This window comes from Haliotis asinina, chromosome 4, assembly GCF_037392515.1.
Source record: "Haliotis asinina isolate JCU_RB_2024 chromosome 4, JCU_Hal_asi_v2, whole genome shotgun sequence".
In the NCBI taxonomy this organism is placed as follows: Eukaryota; Metazoa; Mollusca; class Gastropoda; order Lepetellida; family Haliotidae; genus Haliotis; species Haliotis asinina.
In genome coordinates, this window is record NC_090283.1 from 19,657,624 (window position 1) to 19,670,287 (window position 12,664).

The following is a 12,664-nucleotide window of genomic DNA, read 5'->3' on the forward strand; positions in this document are numbered from 1 at the left end:
GCCTTTTACGATTATCCAATTGTATAAACTACCTGATTTGCTACATGTGAGACATGAAACAACAAACAACATCTTTTCCGGAAGACCGGGTAAAGGGCCGACACGAGCAAGTTTCAGTTCATGGAAACTAGGTATTAAAATAGGTTGGAAAATACAACACGCAAACCCGGTTGAAACCTACAATAAACTCATACATGGAAACCAGGCTGAAACCTACAATAAACTCACAGCTTACCTACCCTCGCTTCCCATTTTGGGACATAGAAATTATTCATAGTCATGAACATAGTGTAACCAAGACTCCTTTACCCCTACCCCACCCAGCCATATGTGCATGGTAGTGCAAACTGTCCTTGACGCCCAGATAAGCTCCGTATCCAGGTGAAATACGCATAGACAATTTCAAATTGCAAAATAATTGTTGCATTCCAATTACACCTATGAAAAGCATACGCAACAAGTTCAAAGCATATATATGTACAAATTATATTCATAAAAATGGCTTGCGTGATGAAGAGGACATCGACTGCTATCAAGCTGCTTTGTTAGTATAGGACGAGTATTGTACTGTCAACAACTTACAGCGTATGTGACTTTTTCATGAAATCATCTCCATTTTCTTTTATAGTTGTATTTATGAACGACATAATGTAGTGCACACCTGTTCAGTAAACGTACACAGTGATATACTTAGGTGAGTATAATAACTTAAATACACACATAATGGAAAGCAGTGGGTAACAGAAAATGAAATACTCCCTCAACATTCATAATACCCACTTCTCCAACGTACACGTCTTGTCAAACAAGCACATCAAGTTGGGCAAAAATGTTATACTGGTCAGAGCACATATGTATGGGTAACGATTATGTGTGTGTTTCGGTGAACCTGGCAGGTAGAGTTTTGGGACTAGATTTCAAACAAAGTTTTCAGAATGGAAGGATGGACAGATAGAATGGATAATATTTGAGCTGCTTAATTGTTAAATCTTGATAGATGAGATTGAATGGCCTGGTCCATGCTGACTCGAGGAAACTGGCTTGTTAAGAATGTTGGGACAGCAATGTATGAAGTAGTGACTCTGTTCCCTTGACTCTGCCTTGCTTGATGACACACCTCGGTCAGCAGTCTCCCAACATAGTCTTAACAGAAAGGTAAATAAGTAAAAATTTAATTTGAAAAAGTTGACATTGTTAACATTATTTCTAATCATTTTAAAGGGAAATATTAATTGAACTGATGACTCTTTATTACAATTCACCTGAAATGAACATATCGAATGAGATTAACTTCTTTGTGATACTGGCTCAAACACAAATTTTCCGAATACAATTTATATGAAACATGTTTTTGAAAATCGGGATAACATTAGATAGAACACGTATATACGGATGATTGACATTTAAAACAACACAAGAACCTGTTTCCAAATGTTATGCTCTACAGTTAAAGAAGTTGTCATCCATACTTGTTCTGACTTCAACTTTAAAATATGCCATTCAAACCAGGTTTAACATTACATACATAATAGAATGAACCCACATACCATATGTCATGTCACTTGTTGCTTTTGTCACCACACATTGTCCCTTCCTATATTTCTTATATGCAATTCTGAACTTTGGCTCTCCATTTTTCATCATGAGCTTGAGGTCGGGACCCATTTTCATTAAAATGCAATGCTGAGAGACAGTAGAAAATATTCATTTTACGTAACAAAAACAACTCCTCAACATCGAGTCAGGATAAGCCACTGCAAATTGTTAAATGAAATGAAGTCAATTGGCCTGATTCAGTAAAGGCTAAATATGGCCATCATCAATTGAAGATGTATGAGTTGGTTCATGATACTTTCATTCCATTTTGTTCTTCCATCATGCCCATGTAGGAGAAACCTATCATCTTGGGGGCAAAGTTAATAATCACCCGGTGGAAGCTTTCCACAGCTGATGTTTGATATTGTGGTGAGATCTTCTTGATGTCTTTCAAGAGCAGTGGCTTTTCTAGGAGAAGGCCAAGCTTCTCTGCAACTTTGGTGCCTGAATGACAAAGTTTACTGAGGCTGATATCAAGGTACCAAGTTTCATCTCCCTGACTATGACAGATGAACCTAATCATTATTTATCTATTATTTACCTTTACTTACATTGGTACTAAACAATATGTCATCAATGCACATCACATTTCAACCAGTTCCTTTTAGGAGCTTTACTTCCTTCCAGGGGATGCCGGCATTCAATAAACCTTGCTCCATGACCTACATGAATGTTTTAAATGTGGTTGATAACTGAGCGTCACTTCTCTAACATTAGCTGTGGAGCTCCTGGAGGGGTAGACGCGGCACACCAGTAAAGGTGGTTAATGATACTTTTGATCCAAGGGCTTAGTGCGTCACAGTCTTTCTCCTTGGCTAAAGCATCCAGTTTCTTTCTTAGACCCACAAAAAGAAAGCAGGTTACGTCAGCAACAGCCAAAACAGGTCAGTGGGTCATGCGTAATTCATTCCTTAGCTAGTGGGTCATCCATAAATAGTGAATATTTTTCAACAGATTCATCAGTGGAAAATTTAGCATTGGGTCCCCAGGCATTTATTTGGTGTGCCCATGTTCAGTCTGTAGTGCACTGTAGTTTCAGCTGTCAGCAAAGGATTCATTGATATTATTATTACTGTTATAATTATTTGGTAAATTAAACTACAGAAATAAGAATTGGTTCCTACCTTCAGCCACGTGCCACACATCAAAAAAGTGAGAGACTGCTGGCATGGTCTCTCTCACAAACTTTTGTATATGAGGGTGGCGGTCTGTTACCAATGTGCCAAGTGTCAAGCCCTCTGTCTGCAAATGCTCTTGAGTCTTCTTGAACCCATCCTTTTCCATAGCATCGGAACTTTTTACTTCATTTGACTGGAATTAGTAAAAATAGAATCTTAGATTGTGTTATGTGTCAGTGGTAATACAACTGTGTTCTCTGGTTATCCTTTCCAGAAACTATAATTATTGTGTAAACGAATATGGTGTAATATAGTATTTGCGTCTTATTTGACATAGTCAAGGGCATATAGCACTTGGCAGGCCCATCAATCTCTGTGTCCATATGTCCGTCCTTCCATCCTAAGTTCCTAGCATTACACTCACATTTCTGGTCAAGTAAGACTTGTCAGTTAGCAAGACATCATCATCATGCTTTTCTGAAGTGGAAAAATGAATATAAATGTGTTTTCAACTGAACAGTCAAAATGCTGAAAGAAACAGTTCATTTACTGGAATTTTCATTGAGACACTTCATTTTGAAATTCATGCCAGTAACCTGAGAATTCAGCTGGTTTCCCCCTATAGCAAAATGAGAAAACCCCACCAGTAAAGAAGTAGTCTTGACAATGTGTCTGAAAGTAACTAACAATTGTTTGACAATTCCGTAGAATCCTCAATTTCCTCTTCTCTGTCATTGGGCAGCCAGGTCGGATCACTCTTCTCAAAATGCTGGCCAGCGCCAAGTCCACTTATATTATATCTTCTTCCTCCATGGGGACAGTGGGTGGTTGAAGAAGTGAACACTGTACACAAACAGAGACTACTGAGAGTGAGTCAGTACTTGTAGCTGCAAAACAAGTATTTTTGAAAAACACAATTTTATTCCCCTATGCATTTTTCCAAATGTGTATATGCTGCAACCACAAATGACTTTTATCAAAAGATTAACACATTGTAACACGCCATCAATCACCTTACAAAAGATTCCAAATAACTTCAGACTTTAAAGAAGAGTAATTGGAAGTGAATTAACTAACCATTTAGACAAGAATATCCCCATACTTTTCATGTTTATTATCATGATAATTATAAGCATATTTCAGTCGTAAAATTGAGATGTCTTTCTTTTTGTCAAGCCCTAATTTCTGGTGGTGCAAGTATAGTCACCCTTTGTCTTCACATGAGGACTAGCTTGAATCCGAACAGATCTTTTATGGGCACAATCCCTCTTGGAAGTCTGACATGCCTTCGAATTTCTTTTCTGTTTGACTGTCTCCTGCAGAAAATAAACATATTCAATAAGGCTGTTATGATACACTCGCATATTCGGTGAATCAAACTGTCCTTCAAGAATTCAGTTCGTTACTCATGGTGACCAGAACCAAATATGGATGAATATTTACATTTGTTTTTAACTGAACATGTTCTACTTGGCTTATTAAAGTGAGGTATGCAAGAATGGACTATGAACCAGCTTTGCAGTAGTGCAACTGCAAGTCATGTTAGTTTGTAAAGGTACTGTGGACTGTAACTGTTAGTCTATTACATACCTAATTTGAGTGTCATATCACATCACTAGTCATTACAACGAAACATTAACCGTCACAATGGGGGTTTCATATAGTGTATCAATCAAATCGCTACAATATTGTAGTCGTGAATGATTATTCGTATCCGTTACTAAATATTCTTAATCGCAACATAATGTATTTGCTGATGCCCCAGTGTTCAAAGCTATAGTGACTGAAGAAAGAAATTTGGGACAGAACGCTTTTGTTTTAAATGGTAACGTAAAATAGCAATGTAGGAAAGTTTAAATGCATATGCTGCTACAATATATCATGGCAAGATTGCCCTTTAGTACAAATGAGTTCAGAAATGGTTCAGAAAAAAATCCGAACATGATACTCTCCACATCAGACAACTTGCAAAGAACTCTTTTGTCCACTGCAGCAGCATTTTTTAAAACCTTCAGCAAGTATACATATTGCGGCTGAAGGCAATTTGTACATAACTGGGGATTATTGAAAACATTACATGGACAGTTAGACACTGGTGACACCATTTAGGACATTTTGTAACTTTAAAGTTCTGCAAACAAACCATTTCAGTGGTGTCCTTTCTTTGAGTACTTGCTGTAGTAATATCTTCTTGGGGGGAGCTGTGGCACATACTCTAGACAAGGAAAGAAAACAATCTACAGTTGAGTACCGTACAGTTCATTTTGAGGCAATACTCACATTATTGTCACTATCATTTTTTCAACTGAAAATTGTAGCATCTAAGAAGTTAACACACCAATGGTGAGATAACGGCTGATCATAACATACACAGTTATCACTTCGCAAAAGGACTACGTAAAAAAGAAATACAAAACAGAAATATTCTGCAAACAAACCATTTCAGTGCTATCCGTTCTTTGGGTACTTTAACTAATGAGATACTTTAGGATACGGACAGCAGAGCATCAGTCACATCTTGAAGGAGGGATTGTGTTGTCTAAAGACAGCAAATGTAAGTTGGAATTAGCAATCTGTCTTTACATCACAAGCAATGATGAGAGTAATGTGGGTAATAAAAGCTTACAATATCAATATAATACATCACATTCCCACTATTCATCTTCATGCATATCGTGATGCTTGTTTAAAAGGTTTTTGATTTCATTTCTGAAGTTCTTGTAAGAAAAACATGCACAACAATAAATGTATTCCTGACAAAATATCAAAATAGCATCTAATGTTTGTCATGATATTAAATTACCTGGTAAGTGTAATGGCTGGTGACCTCTTCATAAAGTATAGCTGTAGGGGTATTACTGCCAGTATCTGCATGAGGAATGCTTTCCTTCACTTGATCAAGTAGGTCTTTGACAGTCTGATAGACAAAAATAACAACATGCCCAACATGATTCAAAAACACATGCCGCTTTAATCTCAGAAATCATTATGATAAAAGGTGTGTCATGGACAATGCTTTTGGTCATGAATCAAATACATATTTTACTACGATTAAAAAGTAGTTTTCATTTTGGACCTTGGTGAAAACAAACATGAATAGCATTTATTCCTAGGCAGGCACATGCCTATAGTCTCTTCAAGACTAAATGCGATTACGTTTTGTTTTCATCAAGTTAAAACACAAAACGTCCTTTATTGTTGTAGTAAAATATGTACGTGATTGGAGTCCAAAAGGATTTTGCATGACACAGCTTGTAACGCAACTATTTCTATCTTAGAAGCGAGATGGATATCGAGTAGTAGTAGTAGTAGTAGTAGTGAGTGAGTGAGTTAATATTTAACGTCACATCGGCAATATTTCAGCCATATTGTGACGAGAACATTTAACAAAGAAAAGGATTATATGTATATTATAAAATCTGTCGGCGAAGGACAGTAAAACAACTAGAATATCACAATTTAAATTAAAGCGTGGAAAGATAAAACTAATATCACTATTCGGACAATACAACATAAAATCAGGCTATAGATTCCCAAGAACTGAAGGTAGATCACCATACTAGGGGCCATGGGGACTTACAGTACCTTTGCTACCTGCATGGACCCTAGCTGGATTTACATCATCCCCTCAGCTGTTAGCAATTTAGTCCCATCTAGCCAAATATTAAAAATACACATATGCTACAATTAAAAACACTGGAAGTTTAAACGTACAGGAAATGTGTAGGGACTTACGTATCCTCTCAGGAGGACAATAATTTTACGGTACTTCAACCCCCTTTGAGGGTACAGCCACTAACAATTCAGGTTACTAATCTGAACTACCATGAATTAAAATGCAGCTATGTACAGAATATAATAATCAAAATTCAGTGATGAAATCAATTTCTTTTAAAAAGCCAAGAATTAAATGAGAACTTACGGTGTTAAAAAGGTCCTTAATTATTTTTACATTGAAATCTTTGTCCTTTATGATGGAGAATTCAACACAGTCAAGCAGGATATGCTTGACCGTGGTTCTCTCATCACAAGGGATGCAAAACGGAGGATCCTCACCTTTCAATAGGTATGAATGAGTATATCTAGTGTGGCCAATGCGACATCGTCGTAAAATAACCTCTTCAAATCTGGACTGACAACCCAAGTGGGTATAACCAATGTAAGGTTTTATCTCATGTAATTTATTTATACCCAATTGGGTGTCCCACTTCTTCTGCATTAGATCACGGATATAAGATCTAATGTTAGCTTTATAATCAGTGTATGGAATAAGAGGGGGTGTCACAGATTTGTTGAGTGCCGCCTTGGCAGCAAGATCGGCCATTGCGTTACCAGAAATGCCCACGTAGCTGGGTAACCAACAGAAGACGATGTCGTATTGGCCAGTAGCAAGAGTATTATACAATTCAATAATTTCAATTAAAAGTGGATGTTTACAAGAAATATTTTTAATAGCCTGAAGGCAAAAAAGAGAATCGGAATAGAGTATATATTGTTTACCTTTAGGGTGTCTTTGAATATATATAAGAGCTGTTAATATGGCGTTAGCTTCAGCTGTAAAAATAGAACTATTATCGGGTAATCTAGAAGATATTGTTCTGGATCCAATGACAGTGGCACAAACCACTGCGCCACCGTCCTTGGATCAATCTGTAAATAAGGGTTTGTAATTGCTATATTTATGTTTTAATTGATGATATTCTTGTTTATATTGTAAGTCATTAGTTTCTGATTTTTTAAATGTAGTTAATGTTAGGTCAACTTGTGGCCTAACTAATTGCCAAGGAGGAGAAGAAAGAAGAAGGGAAGGTGATATACCTTCCAGCTCAATACCGGCAGAAGAAATACATGGTTTAATTCTGTGCCCAAGAGGTGGAACAAGAGAAGATTCATTGTTATACAAATCCTCATAAAGCGGATTGAACACACAGTTAAAGGCAGGGTTAGATTCATTAGAATATAATTTAGTAATATATTGTAAAGCCAGTTTTATACGACGTTGAGTAAGAGATGGTTCATCGGCCTCAACGTAGAGACTATCAATAGGTGACGTTCTGAAAGACCCAAGACAAAGTGTTAAGCCTTGATGGTGGACGGAGTGAAGAAGTTTAAGATTACTTTTGCAGGCTCCACCATATACGATGGAGCCATAATCAAGTTTCGAACGCACGAGTGATATAGATGTTAGAGGGTTGCTTGATCCCCTCCCCACTTTGAGTTGGAAACAACTTTCAACAAGTCAAGAGCCTTCAGGCATTTAGTTTTAAGGAACTTAATATGAGGCAGAAATGTTAAGTGGGAGTCAAGGATTAGGCCCAAGAACTTGGCCTCCTTTACAACTTTGATGGGAGTGCCATCTAAAGATAGTTCAGGGTCTTTATGTGGCTTATATTTTCTGCAAAAATGTATACAAATAGTTTTCGATTTAGAAAATTTAAAGCCGTTTTCAAGACACCATTTATTTATTTTGTTTAAACACAACTGCAGTTGCCGTTCAATAGTATGCATGTTTTTCCCATGACAAGAAATATTAAAATCATCCACAAATAACGATCCATCAATTGAATCGTTTAAAACTTTTGATAAACTATTTATCTTGATGATAAAAAGTGTGACAGACAGAATACTGCCTTGTGGAACACCCTGATCCTGAGTGTAATGATCAGACAGGGTAGAACCCACTCGAACTTGAGACTGTCTGTCATTTAAAAAGTTGGCTATAAATTGAGGTAAACGACCTCGCGAGCCAAAGTCATGTAAATCTCTTAAAATACCATATTTCCAGGTTGTGTCATATGCTTTTTCGAGATCAAAAAAGATAGACACAGCATGTTGTTTATTAATTAGTGCATTTTTAACAAATGATTCTAAACGCACTAAATGATCAACAGTACTTCTGTTTTTGCGGAAACCACACTGTATATCTGTTATGAGATTATATGTTTCCAAGTACCAAACAAGTCGATTATTTATCATGCGTTCCATGGTCTTGCAAACACAGCTAGTTAATGAAATCGGACGATAATTATATGGATCCGTATGATCACGTCCAGGTTTAGGTATTGGTACTACTATGGCGTCACGCCATGAAGGAGGAAAGTTACCCGATGTCCAAATACCATCAAAAATATTTAGGAGAGTTTCCTGACAGGATTCTGGTAAATGTTTCAGGAGTTGATAATGTATGTTATCAGCTCCTGTAGCAGTATCATGAGCTTGATCAAGTGCAGTATGGAATTCATGAATAGAAAACGTTTCATTATAATCTTCCCCATCATCGGAATTGAAATTAATAGTTTTCTGTTCTTCTTGTTTTTGATATTGCTGGAATTTTGGTACATAATTTGAAGAGGAAGAATGTTTAGCAAGGGTTTCACCCAGTTTATTAGCAATATCTGATTTATCAGTAAGCAATTGATCTCCATGTTTAAGATGATGGACAGTAGATTTAGTACCTTTACCTTTAATTTTCTGGACCATGTTCCACACCTTGGACATGGGTGTCCGAGAATTTATTTTTGATACATAATTTTGCCAAGACTGGCGTTTGTTCTGTTTAAAAGTACGCCGTGCTTTAGCATTTACAATTTTAAATTTATTTATATTATGCACCATGGGATGGCGACGGAAATAATGTTCTGCTTTTTTCCTTGCCTTCCTGGCTTGTTTGCACTCATCGTTGAACCATGGTTTTCGAATATCGGGAACTGCAGAGGAATTTGGTATACACTCGTCAGCTATAGAGTTCAATTCATCAGAAAAGCATTTAATAGCATCCAGAACGCCAATAAAACGTTCAGGTTTAAGTCTTTCAGCACACAGCGTTTCATATAAAGCCGAGTTAGCCTTTTTAAAATTCCGCCTTGATGATGGAGGAACATCAGTTGGAGTTACAGATTTTAGTACAGTAGGAAAATGGTCACTTCCACAGAGGTCATCGTGGACTGACCATTCAAATTCATTTAGTAGTTCTGAATTTGTGAGTGACAAGTCAAGAGCAGAATAAGTCCCTGTACCGGGGTGTAAATATGTGTTGGAACCATCATTATAAATACATAAATCATTGTCAGAACAAAAGTCCTCCAACAATTTACCTTTAGTGTTTGTAGTTACACTACCCCAGAGTGGGTTGTGCCCATTTAAATCTCCCATTATAATACAGGGCTTCGGGAGTTGGTCATATAGAGCTTGAAGATCAGCTTTAGCAAACGTCAAAGACGGCGAAATATAAAGAGAGCATAGCGTAAACGCTACATGTAAAGTAATTCTCACAGCAACAGCATGCATATTAGTATTAAGTGAAACAGGGCTTTGAATAACGTTTTGGCTGACTAGAATGGATGACCCGCCAGTGGCTCTATCACCGGGAGTTGAAAAAGTATGATATGCATTAAAATGACGAAGGTCAAATGTATCATGTTTGTTGTAAATATGTCTTTTGGAGACATATCGCCGAAGGTGTAAAATCTTGGACTAATAGCTGTAATTCATGTAAATTAGTCCTCAATCCTCTGCAGTTCCACTGTACAATATTATTTGAATAAACTATCTTTTGGGGGGATTTATTGGGGATCTACCCCGCACTCTTTTGGAGGGCGACAAGCTATGTGCCCTAGAATGGACGTTTTCAGAAACGTCCATGTCTTCAAAAGACCCATATTTATTGAACAACTGAATGTTGTTCTGTGACCCTTTGGGAGCTCTGCCACTTTGTTGTTTTGAAGCATCAGCCTTTGGCTTCGGTTTACTTTTTACCGTTTGCTGACTATCAGCTGTCGACTGAGACTTTGTGTTTGACTGAGATGATGATCTGTTATCAGAAGAAGACTTTGAAGTACTGGGAAGTGATTCCTCAGTCTGTGATGACATAGTAGGGGATAAAAGCTGTGGAGAATCGCAATTGACCCAAGTCAGGGTAGTTTGGCAGCCTGTAGATGATTTTGTTATTATAGATCTGGACTCAGATGGTGGTTTTGCAACTGTAGCATAGCTTTCTGTAAGGTCAGATCTCTTCACCAGTTTTTTTGCTTCAGAAAAAGAGATGTTTTGGGTATACTTTATTCTGTTTATTTCCATTTGCTCTCTCCAGATTGGACACTGTTTCGAAGAAGAAGAATGGTCGCCTGAGCAGTTGGTGCATTTTTTAAAGTCACTGTCACAATCTTCTGTTGTGTGTGTCTTCTCACCACAGTGAGCACACACAACAGACAATGTGGAGGTAGATACACCATGTCCATATTTCTGGCATTTAAAACACCTTGAGCGGGTTGGGGATGTATGTATCAACCTGAAAATTACAGTAGCCTGCCTTCACTGATTTGGGTGCATTTGGAGAGGAAAAAGTAAAAAGATATGTATTGGTTTTGATGGTTTCGTTGTTTCTCCGGGTTGAAAAGCGCTTGACGTAGAGTACACCTTGATCCTTCATTTCAGATCCTATATCAAGGTCCGGCATATCATCAAACAATCGATCCCGATCTCTCACGATACCTTTACTTGTGTTCAAGGTTTTATGCGGAGAGACCGTGACCGGAATGCCCACAAAAGATTTAATATTCATCAAGTTGGTTGATTGCTGTCTTTTTCCGCATTCAATTAACAGCGCACCCGAACGTAAGCGTTTAATGTTCTTAACGTCACCAGCAATACCTTGAATACCCTTTGATACTGCGAAAGGGTTCAGCTTTAATGGAGTCTTGTCGGGAGTCTCAATAACAAGAAAACGTGGCCAATACTCAATCGATAGAGACGGTCTGTGGTCGGTATCAACAGGATCAATTTCAAGTGGACGTTTTGTTTTTTTGGGGGGTATGTCATAAGCCATGGTTGGTGTCATATGGTTCATCATCCGAGCTCCCCACCCACCACGGAGTATCACAAGGACAATGCTAAAGCAAGCGGGCCTCCAGCTTGCAGCACCAAGGATACCCGGATGATATACTCCAGTAGAAGAATTATAAATAATTAGTCTACCAGATTGGCCCATGAGCCATCGCCTTCTGGCACAAGACTCTAGGCAAAGTTCATATAATCATAATTTGGATAATTCACAATCGAAAAAGTTACAGATCACAAGTAGTGCCAAGACTAAAATTCACAACAATTCAAAATCAAATTTGTGCACTGACACATACATAGTCCATGCACAGGGCTTGGCATGACCATCCGATTGGTTGAATCGGGCCAATTCAACCACCCGTCTAGGTGAAGTAAGGGCCGAAGTGGTGTGTTGGGCAAATGGATCGCAGTTAAAAACCCAACTGCCCTCAACCACCAGGATCCCGTCCTCCACCGACACGGGACGCAACCAACGGCAAACAGGTTGCCCAATTTAGTCGCCTCTTACGACAAGCAATGGGGTGCTGTGAACACATTCTGTCCCGGGTCCACACGGGAGAAGAGCACTTAGCGTTACCCAGCACCCACCACGAGGAGGTGGCTCTTCGTGGATGCCAGTAGTAGTAATAATAAATATTATTTCCTATGCAATTATCATAGAACGACTAACTCACCCGTTTCCTTTCCCGTTTCTGGAATGCCGATCGCTTCCTCTTACCACTAAAATCCATGCGGAATTTGGGAACAGGTCCGGAACGAGGTCTCAAGTTTTTATGGATCGAGGGCACTGCCCATTTCAACAGACGACGACGGGAACCCAAGTTTATTCCCATCTCTTGTCTAAGTCCAAAGGAACGATCAAAACAATTTTCCGTGAAGTGGTCCGAACACAAGAAAGATGTCGGTCCAGGCTTCCACGAAGCTCACTTCGCACACACAAACATAGCCGATTTAGCACGAAGTGCATGATCCAGTGGAAATTTGTGCAGGGTGACACCATCACCCGACTTCTGGGAGCATTTGACGGCAACGCAACGATTGGTCATATCTTCCTTGACTTCGAGAAACCAGCAAAATGACGAGCTTCCTTCCCATTTATTTTATATATAACT

The 12,664-nt window shown here is 38.4% G+C and overlaps 1 protein-coding gene across 1 annotated transcript; it reads right to left on the minus strand.

Annotated features, from left to right (window-relative positions):
• Window positions 1-1,553: 1,553 nt before the first annotated feature.
• Window positions 1,554-12,283, minus strand: LOC137280825 (uncharacterized). Its single transcript, XM_067812025.1, is given in 8 exon segments — window positions 1,554-1,694; window positions 1,875-2,040; window positions 2,214-2,440; window positions 2,723-2,907; window positions 3,139-3,191; window positions 3,922-4,030; window positions 5,518-5,631; window positions 12,227-12,283. Coding segments are annotated over 8 exon segments (1,002 nt in total). The 3' UTR covers window positions 1,554-1,603.
• Between the last annotated feature and the right edge of the window lie 381 nt (window positions 12,284-12,664).